The sequence below is a fragment of the Anser anser genome (genome assembly GCF_964211835.1).
Source record: "Anser anser genome assembly, chromosome: 2".
Taxonomy (NCBI): domain Eukaryota; kingdom Metazoa; phylum Chordata; class Aves; order Anseriformes; family Anatidae; genus Anser; species Anser anser.
The window spans coordinates 154,765,558-154,788,343 of NC_139721.1; the positions used below are offsets into that span (position 1 = coordinate 154,765,558).

The 22,786-nt window shown below is 40.3% G+C and overlaps 1 protein-coding gene across 3 annotated transcripts in view; it reads right to left on the reverse strand.

Moving 5' to 3' along the window:
* The window catches only part of DPP6 (dipeptidyl peptidase like 6), a 409,630-nt gene that overhangs the window by 137,543 nt on the left and 249,301 nt on the right, over positions 1-22,786 (reverse strand). For all 3 annotated transcript variants that reach the window (XM_083826972.1, XM_083826974.1, XM_083826973.1), the window contains exon 4: positions 2,373-2,467. In XM_083826972.1, coding sequence (XP_083683098.1) covers positions 2,373-2,467 — 95 coding nt within the window. The remainder of the gene's footprint in view (positions 1-2,372; positions 2,468-22,786) is intronic.

Sequence of the window (22,786 nt, forward strand, 5' to 3'; positions counted from 1 at the left end):
CAAAATATCTCAGGCTTGTCAGGAATTTCATTTTCTCTGCTGCATTTATTATTTGTATAGTGTAGACGTCCTTTTTCCTTTCCCAGTGTTCTTTAATACACAGTGCCAACATACGTGGCACCAATGTCAAAGAGAGGTGCCACTGACACACCACTCATCCACTGCCTGTTAAGTCTTATCCCCTCACCTAACAAACTGGGTGCAAGTCATTGAGAGGTTCTCTGGTTGCAGAATGGGAGGGGGAATTTGGGCTTCAGGGAGATGCACAGTATCCCATGAAGAGAGACCTCCCGATATTCAGCTGGGCTGCAGGTGGTATGAGGTGGGACAATATTCAAAGGTAGAGGGGACAGAGAGGCCACCATGGTTCGGGATGGAGGGATGTCAGCATGAAGGCAGATTTTGTTTACTGATATGTTACTGACAAGAAGAAAGGAAAACAGTCCAAGGTAGCAGAAGTTATTCTGATCCATGAGTGGGGAAGGAAGAGGACAAAGGCAACGTGACTGAATGAGGTGTAATGGTGGCTCTTGTACTGGGACTTTTTGGGTGAACATGGAGGTGATGTTCTGCAGGTTTATTTATCTAAAGCAGGCAGCAGGGAGGTCATGGCAAGAAAATGTAGAATTGTCTCATAACACTGTGCTTTTCTTATGAATGGTAAAAATTAAAGATTGGAGGAATAAACAGAGGACAAATGGAATTAGCCTGACTTCAGTAGACCTTGACATTAATGGAAGTCAGCTTATTCTTTTATCAATAGAATGGTGAAAACACTCTTCACAGAGAAAATATTATACACAACAGATACAAGAATAATCGTTACGTGAAACCAGGGAAAGTGAGAGATCAACAGATGCTTGTTCAAACCAATACATCATTCTGACTAGTTATATATGTATGAAACTGACTTGTTATATATCTATAAAAAGAGGATATATTTTTCAACACTGAGCTGCACGGGCCCTAGGTTACTGGCACTTCAAGTCATGCCCCTTTAGGTTGACACAACTGTCAAAAAGAAAAAAGAAAAAAAAATCAGAACAAGAACAGTAGGATTGAAAGGAAATGGGTTATGCTCTGGTAAACCAACAAACACACAAACAAAAAGCAAAAGATTGCTTGTGTGATGTAGCAAAGGATGAAGGTTAAATGGCAGCATGTGAAGTTTAAGGTTGGGTCTTGCAGTACTAATTCAGTGAGGAATTTCTTGTTTCATTAAAAAAGATATATGTGTAAAAGATATATATACATATATATAAAGACAAATACTGTACTCTAGTTTTGTACAAGTTGTATACTAAATTTTACTGCAAAATAAAGTCAATCTGGAATCTTGTTTTAAGTTTTCTTTGAATTTACTTTTATTTTTTGAAACTAAGCCACGTCTACAGTTTCTAAAGCTGTTTTCTTCTGCAGCTTTTGGGTTGTTACTATAAATCTGTTAGCCATTTTCTACTTTTGGAGTTTTGCAAAGATACTGCATGAAAAACCAAACAAAAACAAAAACAAACAACAACAAAAACTAAAACCAATGACCAAACAAAAAAAAATCAAATAACAAACAAACAAACAAACAAACAAACTTTCAAGTTGACCAAAACCTTAGGAAGGCATTGCATTAGCGGCAATTTTACCAGGACAAGATTTATATTTCATTATTGGAGCAACCATAAGTGTATTTTATCTCAGGAACCAGCTTTTTAATGAAATATTGAAAACACTCTGACATTTAATGTACTATCTTCTTACAAAAAGCTGGCTTCATCGGCTAAAAAAAACCAACAATGCTTCAAAACACTTTCATTATTATAAGTGATATCCTGTTTTAGTTGTTAATTTATTTTCTTTTAATCCATTTTGGTAACAACTTACTAATTTATTTCCCCAGTGAATTCTTGGTGTTTCTATCATATACAAACCACTATGATTCATCAACAGTATTCTTTAACACCACAGAAATCACATTTCAAACATCAGGCAAGAAAAAATATCAAACTCACATGTTAAAAAATAAGTGTTTGCATAGAGTAATGTGGAGAATTCTACAAACTGACAGTAAATATATCAGTTGTCTTTTGTATTAGGCATGCAAAGACCAGGATTACATATCTTTCAATTATATGATATGCAAGACTAGCTTCAAATATCTATATGATACTTTCCAGTAGTATGAAAGAAACTGAGATTGCAAAATAATAATGAGAGCTGGAGTTGAATTTCAAATTCTCTCTTGTTGCTTAGCCCATAGTATTACTAGCGTATTGCTTCTCCTTGACAATACATGAAGTTGAAACCCAAGTCATTTTCTGCTTTACTGATCCAACAGCAAGAAAACTGAAATTCTGCTATTTATCATAGGAAATACTTACAATTTTTTTGTTTTCTATTAATACTGTTGAATTGTTAGTTTCAACATTCCTCAGAATCACTGTGCCATTCTGGTTTCTATAAATGAATTCATTATCTGCAAGGAGGAAAAGAAAAGATCATTAAAGTCCGAAACTGTCTGTTTATGTAGAACCTGACAATGGAGTTGAACCAAAAGAACCTCTGGGAGCCTTCCTGTAAAGAACACAGATTTTTTTAAATGCAGCCATTTCTGTAACATTAAGGTGGTTTCCAGAGTAGTCATCAAACAACACGGTTAGTGCTCATCACCTGTTTCTTCTATCACACATTCCCAGAGCTGAATGCAAGCGGGTGCCCTGTTTTGACTACATTCACAGACTGTTCTACTGTTAGTGTAGAAAAACAAGGTAAGAAAAAATTCCTAACACTTAGGGTTTCTGAGATCCTTAATCTCTGTGGAAGTTTGTTGGGCCAGATGCCTGGGAAGTTCCTGAAAGTTAAAGGCAACTCATCTTTTAATACAGCAGATTTTTAATCCTATATTGAACAGATCTTCCAACTCTGCCTTTTGTTCTGCTTACTAATATCACAAGGAGATGCATGAGAAGAAATTGCTATTTCCACATGCTACAAGGCAAATCACCTTGCCCACATTGTACTTTGGGTTATCCCAGCACTCATGACATCTGGACAAGGGCAAGAACCCCCTGCAGCAGGTGCTGCACAGACAGGAGAGAGCCACCAGCATTCAAAGCTCCAAACCTACTTGAGAGAAAGGCTGGGGCAAATGTATGAAAGAGATTCCAAATGAGAGTTGGGTGGCAGGTCAAAGGTTCAGGATGAAAAAATGTTACAACAGTAGAGGGCTGTGACCTTGTCAGATATCATAAACTGAAGTTCGAGTATGATCAGTGCTTGCATGCACTGCCCCCCAGATAAAAGATAAAACCAAAGTCACACGCACGTGGCCATTAAAAGATTCAGCACTGTTTCTTGACACAGGAGTAGGCTTACTGCCTTTTTTTTTTTTTTTTTTTTTTTTTCCAACCTGGCTAAGTTAGAGAACTGATGGATCCTGCCCAACTTCTGCCTCTGGTTTCAGTTAGGGAAACAATTCTTCATTGCCTACCCTCACTGTGACTGCCTGAAAATGGCTGTCATGGTGTATGGTCATCGTGTATCCCACGAGTGTTAAGTGTTACGGACACATGAATGATTAAACATAAACCATGGGTTGTTGTGGGATGAGTCAAAGGTGGGTCTAAATCCTACAGGATTAACACAAGTGAATTCACACAGCTTGCTGTAACCTCAACCCACCTGAAACCCACTGAGGACAACATTGGGTCCACAGACTCTGTTCTTCCAAAACTTTGGCATGTTCCCTCCTTACCCATGTTTCAGTCTCTTTTTTTTTTTTCTTTTTTTTTTTTTTCAGACAGATGACTATCCTCCTCACAGTTGTTAACCATCTTTGTAAAATACTTCAAATGTGCAGATGAAAAGTTTTTACACTGTATATATTATTAATAATAAAACAGTCATCTCTTTCATGTCACTGGTTTATAACTAAAATCAAGAAGAAAAAAATCATTTCTGAGAGTGAGGTGAAGCAGATTCTTCAAGGCTAAATTGTTGATGCAATATGGATGATATTTTCCAAATAACAAACTCTGAGACTTAAAATCACCTCAGCAGCACTTCAGAGTCATGAGCAAAGTTCTCAAAGCATCTCTTCCTTTTAATTATGGCATAAATTTTATCAATATCTTTAGCACTGAATAAAAACTGCAGGATCTGAATTAGATTAAGACTTGCATTTGAGACCAGAGTAATGAAGAGAGCTCTTGTTCAGATATGACAGTATTAAATTTTTGTCATTAGTTCTGTGGTGTTGTTCAAGGGCATGGCATTTTCATAAGCATGCTTGATTATATTCAGGACTTTAAAATAGTGCTTCATATGATTTATGACTAAACAAACTAAGATTTTTTCAAGCTGGAAAAGTACTGATTGAACAGAACTAGAACAGAAGTCCAAAAAGTCATAAGCAGCATGGCAAAGATAAATAATGAATGCTTGCTCCCTGCCTCTTCCAAAATAAATATTAGGAGGCATTAAATAATGACAGCCAGTGGCAAGTTCAACGCAAAGAAAAGGGCTTGCTTCTTCACACGTAATATAAGCAAGCTGTGGAAGTCACAGTCCCCGAGTATAGTGGGTGTCCAAACAAGAACTAGAAAATTGGAAGAAAAACCCAGAAAACATTATGTGTTGTGGGGGGAGACACTTTTTAGAAAGTCCTTGAACCAGAAATTTCTGGTCACCAGAAGCATATCCCAGATTATCATCATGAGAAATGTGCTCACTTTTTAAAATCTTTGCTAAGCATTTGCTCATGTCCCAGCCCAGACACCAGAACAGATGATGTCTGGGGTCTGGTCCAGCACAATTTATTTACAGCTTCAACCTCCAGCCTCTGCGCCAGGTCCTGAAGAAACACCTTTGTGCCAACGATTTTGCAGTGATGTGATAAAAGGTATTAACACTCCCTACACACATTTCCCTTTTATATATATCCTTAAGCCATTAACACTGAAGCATTATTTGTTGTATGAGGAAAATACACAGTCTATATTTTTATTCCCAGATATTCCAGAAAACATGAATAACTGAGAGACAGGATATTACCTAATTATCAGGTATTTTGAAAAAAATTACTGCTTTAATACTCATCCCATGTCAGCAAAAGTTTTTTTTTTTTCTTTTTTTCCCCAATTACATTCTAAACTCTAAGTAGAAAAAGCTCATTTTAAACATAGCCAGCAAAGCATCTGGATAATTGCAAGCCTCTCAGAATATTTTCTAATTACAGGAAAAACTGACATGAAAGTTCACCCTTAACTCAAAGTTCAACACTCAGGTAAAAAAGTTTATTAATACAATGAGTCAGTGGTCTGTTAATACTTGATGGAACTTTCTTGAGCATCACCTGAACTGATGGAAGTTATTTTGCTGTTCACAGTGACATTACTACTAAACTTTTATTGCTCCCTATGCTCCTGCTTGCATATATTGCAAAAAAAAATTACATCTTGATAAAGTACAAAACTTCAAGATGATCACACAAAAGTTTCTCCATAGTCAGAAGTAGGCAGTGAAAGAATTTTTCATTATTTTATAAACTGTAATGAGCTTAATATCAGGTACTAATCTGCTGCATGTACTTCTGATATGAATAAGAAAGCATAAACGAAGCAGCACTGATTTGTTAGGGCAGTAAATCTTGCTATTATATTCAATACGAACCATCAACACAGCATCTGAATTAATGAACAGAAAATTGGTCTGCTTAAAAAAAGAACAAATTGATCTGCATTATACTCCAAGCAAAACATTGTGAGGTTTAGCTGGTCTGTAAGTTGTACTATCTTAGTCCTCAAAAGAATCAGTGAATAATATTCTTGGACTTCTGTTTTGAAATGTGTGATTTGTTTCAGTGAAGGAGCATTTATTTAAATGGGACATACCTCAATCAAAGACAAAAAACAGTGCAGCAATCTCTGTCTGTAATGAATTCTGTCCAGCAAGCTGATGAGGATTTGCAGCCTGATTTATAGCTGTCACCACAGCTGATAAAGGTCATCACTGCATCTCATTTTTTATACCTGCCTTTCTTTGGGGCTGGTGTTCAGTGTAAATGATGCTGAAAAATGTAACTTTCAGGCTTAAAGCCATTTATTCCATTATATAATGGATTTCTTCAACAGCAGAGTTCACTCCGCCAGCTCCTCCCCCTCTCTCAACTTCCAGGAAATTGTCTGCTTGGTGGAACACATTATGTGCCCAGAGTGTAGGCACAGACACGTAGTCACACTTACAAAAGTGACTGATTACAGAAAGCAGTGATTACTAGAAATAACAGAGCAGCCTCAGTGCTGTACAGTCAGTGTGGAGGAATGGGAGCTTCAGCAATATTTTTTTTAAAGATAAAGCAAATAAATTAAATTGGGAAACCCAAGCCCGATGATGTATTTGCAGTGTCAGAGTTTCCTTGCTTCTTTGTAAACATCCTTTTTAAATTTGGGCAGGAAACGTGAATACAGAGAAAACAAACTGAGCAGCCAGGAGCTCCTGTCCCCTGCTTTTGCTGGGCTCATGCAGCCTCTCCTTTGGGGTGAAACAAGTCAAAACACTGGCATTAATTTCCTGAGGTTGTGCCAGGGGAGGCTTAGGTTGGGTGTTGGGAAGAGTTTCTTCATGGAAAGGGTGGTAAGGCAGTGGAATGGGCTGCCCAGGGAAGCGGTGGAGTCCCCATCCCTGAAGGTATTTAAGGGATGTGTGGATGTGGCACTGAGGGACATGGCTTAGTGATGGAACTCAGTAGGTTCCATTTGGGAACCCCAAGTTATCAGCTCAACATGCAGAGGCAGCCCAAGCAGCCAGCAAAATACTGGAACACCAGCAAGAGAGCAAGATATCTCACATCATTTGCCATGATATAAAAAAAGGGAGTACAATAATTCATTGAAAAAAATCCTTTACTGATAAACTGACAGATATTAAACAAAATAGGAAGGTTAGTTATTTATCATCCCTAATCCAGTGCTGCTCTATTATGGATATCTAAAAGGGGCAGGCTTAAGTCAGCCACTGCCACGGTTAGAGGAGCTGCAGGAGCACTTGCTATGAGGCAAGTGGGTACAACACTAAATAGTTCGTCACAGAGGACAAGAAGTTCAGGGACAACTTTACCTCTGGAAGGAGTTAGTTTGACTTCTGGCAGGTGCAAGGAAGCCAAAGGAATTACACCCAGCTACAGGAACACAGATTTGCATTGGCGTCAATGCTCAAGAATTTATGGCTGTACAGCTCCTGTGAGAGTCTGTAAGCACACACTATTAGAGAAGAGAGACTGGTTTGTAAGATAATAGCAAGGCAGGCCTGTTTTTGAGGAGAATTTTCATTATTTGTCGGAGATTATGGAAAGCAGAAAACAGAATTATGTGATAAAAGACTTGGGGTGGGGGGGAATAAGAAGTTAAATCCAGCTCTAGCACATGCTGTTAATAAAATCGTAATTTTCTATTAGTTTATCAACTGATGAAAGAAAAATAAGGAACAAAAAAGTGATAAAATTCACATGCAGCAAATAGCAGGAAGAGTTAGTGAAAAACAGAAGGCAATAGCAGGGTTGTTAGGAGAGCTCCAGTCATTTAGAGCCACAGACTTAGAGGAAAAGGCAACTTCTCAAGTGCTGTGGCTTCAGATCAGCAGACATGAAAGATAATTGAGTGAGTCTCAGTCTGATGAAAGTCAGCATCGGGGGAATTATTGTTCTCAATCCCTAAGATTAAGGGAGATTGGTGAATAAGAGAAACCTAAGTCCTGAAGTTGTTCCGAACTGTATCAGATAAATGAGGCTCTGGATTGTGGCGTGACCAGCGAGGCTAGCAAACGAATTACGCTGTGACCAGAGGGCAAAGGGCAGCATGCCCTGCGGGAAACGAGGTGGCATTGCAATGGGCCATGTGCAAGACTGTTACTGCCACGGGACCAGGCACTATTCAGTCATTTCTCACCCCTGCTGCTGTAGCAAGATATTTTCCTACCCTTTTCAGTGGGGTTAGAAAACCTGGAAGAGTCCTCTGAGCTTTGCAAGTGAAAATAGCGCATCCTGTTCCACGCAATGAGGCCAATTACTGCAGCTGGAAACAGGTGAAGAGCCCGATGTTTTCATCCCCTCTTCCAAAAAAAAAAAAAGCTGTCGTGGGGTTTCTAATGGCCCAGAGCACTGAAGGCTTTAAGACACAGGGGCATTTCTCGGCAGCAGGCGCTTGCTGAAATGCCTGCAGCAGCCGAGGGTTTCTCCGAGCCCTCCCAGGCAGGTGTTGCTCAGGCGCAGCACCCCAGCAGCGACCAGCTCACACAAGATAACAGGAAGGAAGCATACAGCAGTGAGGCTGTTGGTTTTTCAGACTGAGTTGTTGTTTTCAGGCTGGAGACTCTGCGTATTATAACCACATTCACTCAAAAAAACCCATGAAGATGAGGCAACAGAATTTAAAAAAAAAAAAAAAGGGAAAAAAATGTTATGTTTGTTTAGCATCCTAAAAAGTTTTCAGTGAGCCTCAGCACTGCAGATGGAAACGAGAGTAGGGAAAAGAGTGGGTGGGCTTCTTGGGTGGGCTCGGGCATCCCACAGCCCTCACCCCCCGCACACACACACCGGGGCCAGAGAAGGGTCTGGCTTGATAAAGCAAATCCAGATCATCCACAGCAGACCTGCAGCACACAGGAAGAAAAATACCATCTTGTAATGATGCCAGTGTTTGCAGGCTTGGGGGTGGCTGCCGTTTTATGTAGAAATTCGGTATATTACCATGGGAACAGCATCACAACAAAAGCAAGCACCCAGACACGGGCTGGGCAGGGGTGGGTGTTCACTGCTGGGACTGCCACATTCGCACCCACAAACCAGCCCGCGAGGCAAAACCCCGGGATGAAGCAGCCCATAAGTGCTAGGCAAAGCAACAGGCTTATACTTGATGCAGAGGCATCCGAACAGCTCATGTGAGCATCTTGTGTGGCAGGTAAATTGTGGGAGGTTTAGGATTTTCTAGAAAAAAGTGTTTTCTGTGTGACAAGAGGGAGGAAAAAAGGGCAAGCGGAGGTGAAGAGGCTGCTGTGTGTGGCACCAAGATGTTAAAAAAAAAACAAAAAAAACTTAATCCTGCCAGCTGCAGTCCACTATGTTCAGAGACTGATGTTCAGAGAAAGAGCCTTGGACTCTGGGAAATAATGGAAGCAAAGAGGAGAGAAAAACTGTCAGGAAAACAACAACAACAATGACAGCAAATGTTAACAAAAAATACCAGACACGGAAAAAAACTTGAGCATGATATAGGGGGGGAGAACAACAAGCACAGCTAGGCTTAGAGAAATGTTTTCTTGCCTCTGTTTTCATGAAAAGGGAAATGGTGACTTATTTAGTGGGCCTGCAGGGTGACTGTCTCACTTGGGGCAGAATCTGCCTAACGGGAGTCCAGCAGCCTGGAATGGCAAGGAGTCACCCCTGGGCCTGCACTTGGAAAATTCACGGGCATACACAGTCAGCAAATGGTAGGGCCATGCATGCTCCCTAGCTGCTGTAACACCTCACTGCAGAGAATCTAATGGGAAATAAAAGCACAGGCAATCCTCAGCAGATTCAGCTCATTCAGGTGTCCAGAACGACTCGCTCCCAAACTCAGGTAGAAAAGGAGAATGCTGTGCTGACTCATTTAATAGTACAACCTGTGGTTCTTTCAAGACATGCTGCAGTGTACCTGTTTGATATTTATCACATGTACTCATAACACCTGGATCTGAAATTCCCTGCCCAAAGCACAAACCAAGCTTGTTTTGATACTGAGCTGCTTCCCAGAGAGAAAATTCAGAAGTGGCTTTCCATCTCTTGTCCCCCGGTGTAGCAGTAAGCTGGCTTTGGAATAACAGAGAGAGAAGGGAGGGAAGGAGCACAAGTGGTGAATGGCAACGAAACCCCATTTCCATACCCACAGCTTCATCCCACCCTCAGCAAACCCTGGGCCTTGGGGATGGCCCCTGTAGACCTTGGCACGTGTAACTCGCTACAGACCCCTATTGCCCTACTTTTTGTCTTCTATCCACCTGCCCTCCACCAGCAACTCCTTTTTCTTCAGTCTTGCTACTCCACAGTGCAGAAATAAGCAACAGTCTGTTTTTCTTTGTGATGCTGATGCAAGGGAACAACAGGGGATGGAGAACAGCTTGGCTTTAACAACATTGCTACAGCCTTTAATTCCAGGAGACAACTGAAATCCCATTTTTATCTTCCTGGCATTATGGGTCATTATCCTTTTACTGTTTCAAGCACTTTTTTTTTTAAAAAAAAAAAAAAAAAAAAACACATGAGAAGTAGAAAGGGAAACTTGAAACAGGTGATTTACTGTAATTTAGCTAAATGCTGTATAACACACTGCATTGGTACATTAAGTAAGTGCAACATGAGAGAATGTGCTTTATTATGCAAGAAGTGTTTTTAATTGCTCATTACTTCAATGCAGTTGTACTTGGTGCACCAATATAGTGCTTTTACAGTCGTGCCAGTAAAATAAAACACAGTTATAGCTCAGAAATATTCCCATATCAAGGTGCATCTCTAGCAGGCTTGTAAATTAACTTGTCAAAAGATCAAAGAAGGCTGAGTCCTGGGAAAACTTAAAACTATAAAAATCCATAACACCATTCTGTTTCTCTCTCTCTTTTTTTTTTTTTTTGACTAACCTCAAATCTTTTAAGATCCCAACTAAAAGAGAAAGAGAAAAAAAAAAAAAAGAAAAAGAAAAAGAAAAAAAGCTTATTCAGTCTATTCAGTCTCATTGAGAGAAGGCTAGGAACTAAGCCCTAAACCCTGTCTGTGCACACCTTTGAAATCTCAGTCCCAAATTTGAAGCTAGGTACAGTTCTGTAGCCGCGCCTCATTTGTGAGACTGAACTCCTCTTCAAAGAGCCCCAATCTGGCAAATCTGTATGTAGAGATCATGGCTCAGTGGCATAGGCATGAAAAGCTGAAGTCCATGTGAGAAACAGAGAATATATTTCAACTTCAAATAGCTCCTCTTCCCATCCTCTACCTGCTTTTTTAATTCATGCATGGGAAAAGGATACAGACTGTAATCAGGGAAAAAAAAAAGAGAGAAATCCTCTAAGTAAATCCATTTTGACTCCATACAAGGCAAATCAACCCCCTTACAAAACAAAATCCTACCAACAACAGCAAAAATATGCAGCTCATTGCTGCTTTCCCTGTTTCATTGTGAGAGATGGCAGCAGCACAGGGACTTTGCAGCACCCTGAGCTGTCTTTGGCCTATTCCAGAGTAGAGGAATCTTCCTAAAAAATTCTCTGCCATCTTCTGTTTCAGTTCAGTTGTGCTCATACCAAGTGCTCTTCAAACCCTAGGAGTTACAGCAGGAAAAATGAGAATGACCCCAGGTCACCGAGTCTGGACAGCTGGAGATTCCAGATTATACCCATCACTTCGATTTCATGCCAGAAACTTCCCACTTTCAGCACAGACCAGAAGCTATTTAACCCTAAAGAGCTAATTTCCAAGGAAGTAGCCCTAGAACACATTTATCCATACGCCATCTATTTTTCATAATCTCACCATGCATCTAAACAGGAAAACAAAGTGCAAATAATGGATAACACACAGCAGCTCATCCCAGCTTGTGCGATGTGAGGGATGCTGTGGCACTGACTTTATCGGGAATATAAAGCCTCAAGAGCTATTGCCACCATAGCTACCAGCTGACATGACAGCCACCATCCCCACCTTGCCAGCGGGGTGCAGACAGCCTTGCTCCAAGCACCTCCTGGAGCTGCAGCATCGCTTGGTGACCCCCTCTCTTCTCTGCCAAAAGCACCAGCTCTTTTCTGCTTCATTTAGGTCATCTTCACACAGGGGAGCATATAACCCTGAGTGTTACATGTAAATGTAATAATACATTTGACACTGAGAAAAAAAAAAAAAGGAATTCATGAATAAATTTTCATTAAAACGTGACCCCACAGATTGCTTTCTTAATTCTTCCATGCATTTCCTCTGCTCCTTCTCTTTGTCCCCAGCCCAATTACACTTGCTAGTGGCCATGACAGAAAAAACATGTAAAATGGTTGTTTGTTTGTTTGCTTGTTTTTCCTTTTTCTTACTATTATTGTAGGCAGAGTGCTGAAATTTCAGTACCAGCTGAAGGAGATCTTTGTGCATTAACAAGCAAATTTACTGTGTGCACAGTTCTGGATAAATTTTTAATTTTCTTTGTGTGCAATATTGCAGGATCCCTTTTACATCACCTTATTTCAGAAGTGTCTAGCATGCTACGACTGTGCTGAAGTCCAAGAGCAAAAAGCGTGCGACAGAGCTGCAGCTGTCACCCTCACGTCAGACCTTTGAAAGTCGAGGTAAGACGTTAGATACAATAACCTACCCGCTCTTGTTACCGGTGTGCGGTTATGGGATTTGGGCTGGTCACAAGAGGGCACTGTGTTACAGAGCCGATGGAAACACCTTCAATAGATGTGACGGGCCGTTAATGAACGTTTGGACGTGATATTGGCAGACGACCTAGCAAGGAGCACTACCTGAAGCTGAACAGACTTCCAAGTGCAAGGGAACAGCTACCAGGAGAAGCAGTTTCCAATTAGACATCCAAATGAATCGGCTTTAAATTGTCAATGACGAAATGAAATTAATATCAGCTAAGTATATAGCTTTCCTGGAATACCTCAAATCTGTTTGCTCGCGGTGACCAGTCCACATCCCACAGACAGCCCCACAATGAATCACAAAGGTGAATTTTTTATTCCATCTTGTTCTTATTCCCATTCTCACCAAGGAACCAGTACCTTGCATCGTTCGCTGCCCCGCCCAATATCAGTTTTGAATCAGCGGTGGTTTGCTGCTAAGAGGGCAAACATGCTGATGCAGATGCTGAAGCAGAAGAGCAGATATAAACACCCAATTTAAATGCAATGAAGTAAATGAGATTACACCAAAAGAATGATTGGTCCTTTCTTGATTCCTACAAAACCTTTGGTTCAAAAGTATCTTCTTAATGGTTTCTCAATGTGTTAAAAACTTTCAGTCAATAGCTTTAAAACCAAAGGATGCCCTTTGTTCTTATTTAATGAATATGTCTTTACTTCTTCATGTTTTCATTTATTTCCCTTATTATTACATCATTTCTTTGTCACTCAGGGCAATACTTCTCTTTATCATGAATGTCCATGAGCCTCTCATGGTCTTTATCCTACTGCGGAAAATGTCTATTCCCACTACAATCTATCATTTTTGGATGGAGCTACCAAAATACACTGTGTTGATTAAGGTCCTTCAAACTGGTAAATACAGGCTATATTCAGTACTGTTTTCTCCTGACTATAGTCCTATATCATTTCCCTTAAAAAATGATTGCAACAAAAAATTGATTATATGTTCTCAGCTTCCTGTCCCGGAAAGAAGAAAAATAAATGCCAAATATGGAATTCTAACAAACTGTCCCCCCCCTGTTTTTCATACTCAGGTCTATTTTGGATTGATAATTTAGCCATGTTGGCCATTCTGTGTCCGTTAAGAAAAAAGTCAGAAATACTACAATTATAGGTATATAAATCTACTTATAAAAATATCTCCCTATGTAAGACATTAACAAAAAAAAGAAAAGAAATAAATAAGTGTGTGACTGGTAACCCCTGCTCCTGACCTTTGACAATATGGTTAGCAGAACCAACCTTAAGGCAAATATCCATAATATGTAAGTGGGCTGCTAATGTATAGGCCTGCCCCGTTCTCTCTCCCCTTCCCCTTCTCTACCTTTTTAGGACAGGGAGTGAGAGAGGAGGGTGGTAAAGCTGAGCTACCCACTTGTGCAAAACAACCACACAGCTAAATGCTTCAAGGCAAAGACAATAGTAAACTCTCTCAAATTCTGCCCATGAAATTAAAACCTGGAAGAAGGAAAATGCTGAATAAATGGAGCAAATATATTTACATATATATTCTTTGTAATATTATTAAAAAAAAAAAAGCAAAAAAGTGATTTTGAGAGTGCATGAACTTTTTTTTTATTATTTATTTTATTTTATTTTTAGTGTCACAGAGTTCATACTCCACTGGGAAGGAGAATAAGAAAGTAAAAGAAACTTCCAAATTATTAATAAGGACCATGGCTTATGCATGTCCTCCAAGAAATACATCTTGTAAAATGAGCCAGTCCATCAGCCAAAGCAATAAAAAACAGCAGCGGCAGCAGCTTTTTGTGTCCCTGCTCATGTACGTGAATGCCATCACAGCAGGGAATGTCACAGGGAGAACCACCAGCACGTTCGGGGAATGGTTTGGGGAATTTCACTGGGAAATAGGAAAATAGGACTGATGAGCTGAGAATAAGCATTTATAAGGGTGATAATAAATTTGACTACTGGAAGGATTACTGGGTGCAAAAATGGTGGCTTTTTTTTTTTTTTTTTTTTCCAAGTCAGTAAAACTTGGACAAACCCAAGTTTCTTTTCATCCCACCTGTAGGTACCATGGTATTCAGATTTTCCTACAGAAAGTGTATAAGGTCAGTACTTCCCAGCAGCACCTGGACTGACTGCCTCTGCATAATTGTAATGAGCCCAAAGTCTCTCTGAATTGCCGGATTTACCACCCTGTAACATATAGTTGATTTTTAGCAGGTCCAGTGCATGCCAAAATAAACATCATTTAGGCAGTAAATCCAAAATATCAATCTTTAGGGGCAAATTGCTTTCGAGCTGAAACTATTTTTTTCCCTTCTTGACTTGAGCTTTTGAAATTCCCCACTACCATTTTACTAGACTTCATTTCCTTTTACCATCCACACCACTGAGTGAGCTTTGAAGCTGACTGTCTGGATTTTGTGAGTTATTACAAACCTTAAGCATTGACAAATCAGCTATAGGGCTTCAAAAGAACCTGATATTTTTCAAAAGTCTTTTCAAACAAAATTAAATGTTGGATTATTTTCCTTTACTTTCCAAATATTCTTAGCCTTGGGGGGCCATTCACATACAATTTTAATAGTCTCTTTGAGAACTAAGAAAATAAAAAATTAAAAAAAAATTCTGTTCGACCTAAAGTAAATATTCTTGTAATTCCCCAGAAGCTTTAGGTGAAGAGGGACTTTAGGTGAAGTATCAACAGGAAAGCTTGGCACCATACCCAGCTGGCAGGGTTGTGAAGGCAAGCTCCCTGCCTGGCCATACACAAATCTGGTTACATCATCATCTCTTTCTCTTTATGAAAGGAATTTATTGTAAGAAGTTTTTTCCCCACTCTCCTTTTCTTGCATTTTCTTTTCTTTCTTTCTTTCCTTCACCTTTGATGCCTTACCTTGAGTTCTTTCCCTGCTAAGCATGATATTAGAAGTGGCTTTTAAGAGGTGTTACACTCCTATAATCAGAGATTATTTCACAGCGTGAACAACAACTTCTGTCTCAGCATCACTTACAGGATCACTGCATTTTCTACCAGAGATTATTCCTTGTTGCTGGCAGTAGAAAGAGATATCAGCAAAGCAACCGGTTTAAAACCCTGGGGTATGTGTATGGAACAGCATTGGCTTCATGTAAATCTATGAAAGTCATGCTGGGAACATATATCCCAAGTTTTATGGTACTGTGATCATCCAGCATGGTACAGTTTGGCACCAGGTCATATAGAGTTTCTCTCTAGTGCAGTGCAAAAGGTTCTGCCTTTTCTTTGGGGTCAAACAAGTTGTACTACACCTACGAACTTGGCTTAAAATGTCATGAAACTGAAATCATTTGAACATATTTAAGAAGCCAACCCCTAATATTTCTGTGTAGTGACGATCCCATTGTCTCAAAAATGACACTCTAGAGATGGAAACCATTCAAGACACGATGAAGATGATCCAAAATACCAGTATAAGGACCGTCAAGCAAAGCAAATGTGAGCAAACTCCCAAGGAAGCAAAAGGAGGCAGTTCCTCGTGCCGTAGGTCTTAGGCTTATGAAACTCCTTGATGAAGGACATAAGGGATGCAGAAGACTCTGGAGGACAGTTGGTAAGTTCCTTGGAAGAGAAATGTACTTGGAGTTACTAAATAAATAAACCACAAGAAGATCTGGTATTCCCCTGACCTAAAAAGTGTGTGAAGCTTGTTGCACTTCCTCATTCCTGTACATGACCATATCGACACTGATGGAAACAAGATTTGGGGATGGGCAAACCTTTGGTCTCTTCCATTCTTAGTTGAATTTTCACTGATGTGAGATTTGTATATCTACATTTTAAAGTATAATTATATTCCCTTGATCAATGATAATTATTTCACTCTAAATTTCTTTTAATGAATTATATATATAAGCTTAGTACTATTTCTTGTAATAATAAAAAAAAGTACTGCTTCTTATATGTTCATCAGCTTAATGCAGTCAGGAGATGCAAACTCACCAGAGGCTTTCTTTCTTAGATAAGTAAATCTTTGCCTATTAAAATTTCAATTACAAATATCTGATGTAAAATTTAATCTCTGATTTATGAAATTGCTGTATCAGGGTATATATTTATTTAATGTTCATTAAAAGGGGGCAAGTGGAAAAATACATACCACTCTAATTATTCTTGGTGAGCACTCCACGTTCAGCAAGTGTCCAAGAGCAGTGGAGCAAGCTCAGGGAAAGCTCCTGACTTAAGAATACATGTTTTGCATCAAGTCAAAACCTTCAACAAGGAAGCAAAGTTAGGCAGGGCAGTGGAGAAAATGGAAAATTACCTTGGTTTAAAATAAAATAATAATAATAAAAAAAGCAGGTTGTTTCCCACAGAATGGAGGGTTTTTAAGATGAATTGTGTGGACGGATTTCAGATCTCTGGAATCACTATTGAAGGTACCAGCAGTGTTGTTGTAATCAGTATCGGCTGATTAACAAGAGGCCCCAAGCACCTTGAAGAGCTCTCCTTTCTTATCACCCCTCCCTCTCATGTACTTCTTGCTCAGCATATCCTGCAATTATGCAACACATTTCTTCTTTTTTTTTTTTCCCTAGATGCTCCTCTCCTAGATTTTCTTCTCACAAAACATTCCCATTCTTACACCCACCTGATCATTAGGAAAATCTTCAGCAGGTCCATGCAAACCCTCATTTTTGATGTTCCTTAGCTGAGGTTCAGAACTGAATTCCCTATCTATCTGTCCAGATTTTCTCAGTAGTGACAGATCTAACTGAATTCCTTATTCCTATTCCTTACTTCCTCCCAAGGCAACCCTACCCATGGCCAGGTGTCCAGGCAAGGGAGAAGACCACCACCCTCTGTTGCATCTCACCATCACCTGGGAGCTGGGTACATGCTGCTTTCCTTTTCTCCCTCCTCTTTCCATTCTGTGCTATACACATCTGAAGAGACAAAGGAAAATGAACAAACAAAAATCCAGCACAACAACAAATTTATTTGGTACAAATTCAACCACCCCAGCTGCAGTTATGACCATCCTTTTACAGGCTTATCAAATGCAATTTCCATCACAGCAGTTCCCCCTTTCCCAGGGGCTGGGAACAACTGGCAGCTCCTGGTTGCTCGCTTTGCAGGTGTAAAACCTGGGGAAGAGTATTTATCAGCATCCCACTGAACCTACAGCTCTTCACCTGGAGCTTTAACTAACACACACCAAGAGAACACCTAATCCATCTCCCAGTTAAATCCCTGTAAAACCAGCACATCTCCCTCATCTCTGAAAGCAGCAGGTTTTGATTTCAAACCACTTTAAATGAGATGAAAAACCAGGTCCCTTTTTAACCGGATTCAAACTGTTAAACACATAGGCAGAGCTGGTGAATGCATTTCTTTTCTTTCAGCAGCAGAAACACTGCTGATGTGAGCTGCATCTTCTAAAGTCCCCCACGGGCACAGCAGCTCCCTATGGCAGAGTGCTGTTTCTCCCCCATTTCCATTCCTGCTGTTCTCCTTCTTTTTTTTTTTTTTTTTTTTTTTTTTTTTTTAAATCAAAAGCCTATCCCCTCTGAACTGAGTGCAGCTGCAGGAAGCCTAGAGGGGTAGAGAAAGCCAACACTGAATTTCACAGCTTTGTCTCAACCACCAGCCATATAAAACTGCCATGCACCTTGGTGCAGCACAAAGAGTGACAATGGGGAGGCACAAAGCAAGGCAACCTCTATCCTATCTCCACAGATTTTAACCTCAACTCTGCAAATAAATTTAACACACACAAGAGCCCAGGTGCTCCTTGTTTTCACACCTGTTGCAGCTTCAGATTGTTCCCCACAGATGCTCTTCACTGTCAGACACCATCGTGGCAGGAGGCACTACCTCACTTCTGAGTTACTTGGAGAGAAAAACACTAATTTTAGTGGAGCCAGGCATGAATGCAAAATGGGGAATCTCTTTTTGTGAATGGATGTAAGAAGTCTAGGAAATGTTTCCTCGTCTAACATGCGAGAGTGTGACTATCACACTGCATGTGGGGGAGAAGTCTGCTTTTCCTGCTCTTTTAAAAATAATGTCAGTAGGAACAGAATTAGGCAGTTACCTGGAGTGGATGTTAGCAGAGCTCAAACAAGAAAGAAAAATCCAAGGACATCCCCTGCATCTTCCAGCCATCTTTTACTCTTTAATTGGTCCCTATAAGGTTACCCAAACAACTGAGTGTATTTTGCAGCTCTTTGTGAGAAATGTCTTAATGGCCTAAGACACAAGATCACATTACTGACTTCCAGGCTCATTTTCATCATTTCCACAACTCCAGCCCCTGCTTCTGTTCATAACCCCAAGACCCTCCCCTCATGCATTCACCCCCAGTAACTCTGCAGCCTGTGCTCCCTGCTACATCACCCCGCCAAACCCTCTCCATCACTCGCCTCCTTTCATCTCACTTCTCAAAGGTGATGTTCACACCACCAGTCTTGTCCCTGTGCTGGCCTCTTCACTCAACTTGGCATGATGCAGGGACACAACGACAAAGCTACTGCACTGAATTTCTGAGATCACATATGGCTTTTGCACGTGGGTGTAAAATACTAATTGACCATTACAGTGTTACTTCTGCTTTTCTAAGGTGGAATATTTTTCACAAACAGGACTTTCTCCAGTGTATTTCTCCCTCCAAATTCAGAAACCAACAGACGATTTTCTCCGCCTACCAGCCAAACGTATGCCCCACCAGCACCCCAGCACTACAGAGATGCTGAACACAGAGGCACTTCTATAGCCAAGCTACAAAGCTGCTTGCTTCCCCAGCTTGCTTCTGCAGACTGTATTAATTTTTAAAAGAACTAAATTGATTTCTCATTTCACTCTCTCTAGCAGCAATGAACAAAATAGCTACATGGCTGAAATGCTCTCCTCCACAGCCTATTATAGTATGTTAAAAAGCCATTAATTCCATGGTTTCCTGTCTTTAGTGAATAGGTTACTGTCATTGCTGAACTTAAGCAAGTACACAGCAGCTGCAAGGCAGGGAGCAAGGCAAACTCCTTTCAGTGCTCTCAGAGTAGAGATTTTACTCTATGAAATCCCTGGACATGATGATCCAGGATGAGTCTTAAAATCAAAATTATGGTTCAAAGGGTTAATACATTCTTCTCTTCTTCCCCACTGTAGCCGTCTTGATAGAGTGTGAGCCTTTATTTCTTCTTCTTTGGCAATATAGGATGGCATTTTGTAAGGACATTTACGTTAAAAAAGCAATCAACCATCACTAAAGCACATGGACACTTTCACTGACACCAACACTACCTCAAAGTTCACCGTGTGCTTACTTAACTAGCATACATATGTTCACAGATCACCATTCATGTATCTCAGAGCTGTGGGGCTCAAAGTTCACCGAAATCTTTACCACCACAAACTCCTGTACTGTGCTCCAGGTGGCTTGCTATGCATCTCAGAAAATATTTCAAGAGTGACTGGAAAGCCAGAATGCTCACAAAAACATCACAAAAACAAACTGCCATGACATAGGATATGAGGTTTAGCACACCAGAACTGGGAGTGTGACAAGTTTTCATTGAACCAAGTTCAGCAAACGCATTCTCTCAGGTGATTTTAACACAAAATTAAAATACGTTAAAATTAACTTACTAGTATCTCTGTTTAGCACGGTGGGTAATGAAGCAAAAATTCCAATAGAGTAACCCAATTTTCTCTTATGTCTTCACCAAATTTACACTAACAAAAACATCTGTGAACAGTTTGCATTTATTTAGGACGAGAGTTGGGGCGGGTGTGTGGCCCTCATTTTATAGCACCTGAAGAACACATACAAGACCTGAATCTGTTTCTCTGATGAGAAAGATGAAGATGAGCTTTCCTTTCATGCCAATGGCCTACCCCTGCTAAGCACAAGGCTCCTGCCCCCATGCAATTCATTTGGTCTCTCTGATGTGGTCAAGCCCATGGAGGAGCTAGCCAGAGAAGCCTGCACTCCAGCTAGCTGTGTTACAGCTAACTATGCAATTTTAGTCTCCAGGGCTGTCAAAGCAGCATCTTAACACAACCCTTTTTTCACAATGAAAAATATTAGCACTTACAAAGTTCTCCATATCTATGCAAAGCAAACGATAAATAATTCATTCACTCCACGTGCATCTGCATCATTTGAAATGCATCAGTGCTTTTATCAATACAGTGCACTGAATTTACACTGCACAGAATAGACTTGGGGGCATTTGGGCTATCCAAGTATTGTTGATCTGAGCATTATTATTAAAGGTAAACTGAAATAAATTACCTCAGTTACTGCAAGACAATTTTTTTCAGCATGGGAAATAAAACTTATTAGTTCTAGGCCATTAAATTCAATATTAGACTTAAAAAGAGCCTAGAGAGTCTATAATGTTATTAGTAAAACATGCAATAAAACATATGTGACTGAGTATTAAAGATAAAAGAACTGCTGTATTATATTTAGATATTAGTTATTAGTGCATTTTTCAGGACTGTGATGTAAATGCCCAGCTGCCATTCTCAGATGCAAGCTAGGCACGCAGCCCTTCTGGCTCTTGCTGAGGGGCAGGTTTCCAAATAACTAAACCATTTCTGAAAATGCCATTCAGAGCCTTTTGCTAAGTTACCCACTATTCCCCTTCAGATAAGAATAAATAATATTTTGACAGTGTTTCAACTGCAGCAAATGGGCAAGGAACTCGGACAGCAGGGCTTAATTTTCAGGTTTTTGTATTAGTCAACTTCCTCCAACCCTGAAGGTATCCTTTGGTTTCCCGTGCTCCTCACTGCTCGAGCACATTGTACTTTTCATCTCATCCTCTATTCTTTTTGTTTGGTTACAGCCTCTCTGCAAGGACTGTCTCGCCATTTCTGGCACAAAGGAGATGTGCTCCTGGATGGAGCTTCCAGTCATTAACGTTCAGCCCCAAATCCTTGCAACAGCCACCACAATACACACTCTGTCTTGCAAGATGCCAACAGCGAGGCTGGAAAAACATCTTCCAAGAAGTAAATAACGATGGCAGGCCGCACCCAATCAACCGCAATAAGCAGGGCTTGTATATTATAGGCTGCTATTATGTTTTTCTAGCAGCAGCAGCAACCAAGTACTTTCTGTGCGTGCAAAATCTATTTGTCATTACATACAAAGAAGAAAAGATGAGCATAAGCCTCCATGAGTGGTATAACACTTCTGTCTCTACTGCTTTCTTAGGCATTGGATGTGATTCTGCCTCCTGTGAGAAGGGAGGAGAGCTCCTGGGGCATGCAGGGGCAGATTCACAGCTGGTGGGAATTGCTGCAGCACCTTTGGGCCACAGTGGCAGCACTCATAACCTGACCGGCTTCTCAGGCTGGGTCCAGGCAATGACTATCAGTTATTGTCCAGATGGCTGAGCAGTTCTGCAGGATGAAATACCAGCACCCTTTATCCCAGTTTTGGTCTACCATTACAGAAACATTGCAGCTTCCCAGCAAGCTTCTCAGAAACCTGAGCTAAAATCCCATGTCAAGGGGGATACAGAAAAAGCCTAGCAATTGTGAAACCTAATTACAAAGTAATGTGGAGCTTGAAAGCAGAACTGCTAAGCAGTTAGAGACTTGCCTAACGATTAGGCCATCTGTCATCCGCAAGTGGGCTAACAAAAGGCTGCACAGGACACTTGCGGCACTGTACAGAGGAGGATATGCAAATGAGGAAGTGTCCAAATACAGCGTTTAAGATACACAGTATGAAATGAGCTGCTAATTGGGGCTCGCATGCATGCTTAGCATATGGACAACATAATCATAGTTGTACAGTTAAGGGAAGTTTACACTAGAGGAAGAGAATGGAACAGCACAAGGTGCGAAGCGGTGAGCAACAACCAGAGCACGGTAGGAGGAAAGGGATGGATGGATCTGACAGAGAGATGCTTTTTGGATTCTTTGCACTTAAATTGCTGGGCAGGGGAATGCAATTTGGTCACTAGAACAATCTCAAACTTCTTATATTATAATACTATATACCTACTGTACTATACCATATATACCATATACTGTACTGTATGCACAATGTTACTGTGAAAAGAGAAACCTTCACAACAATGCCATTGTTAACTTATGCTACAAAGCATATCTAAGCAATAGCAATCCGTGGAAGATGTGGAACTAGAAATATACTCTTGAGCAGTTGACTCTGGTCTATGAATTACGTTGGTCCTCTATAGATTTTTTTTTTTTTTTTTTGACTCAGTAAGAGCAACGTTCAGGGCTGTGGAAGACAGTGAATGCAGCAGCTGATTAAACAAAATATTCTTTCCTCTCCATAAACCACTGGATAGAGATGTAAACTGGAATTAGAAATTACTGCAGCATCACAGAAATGTTAAGAGTTTCAAAGTTCCATCTTTGGCA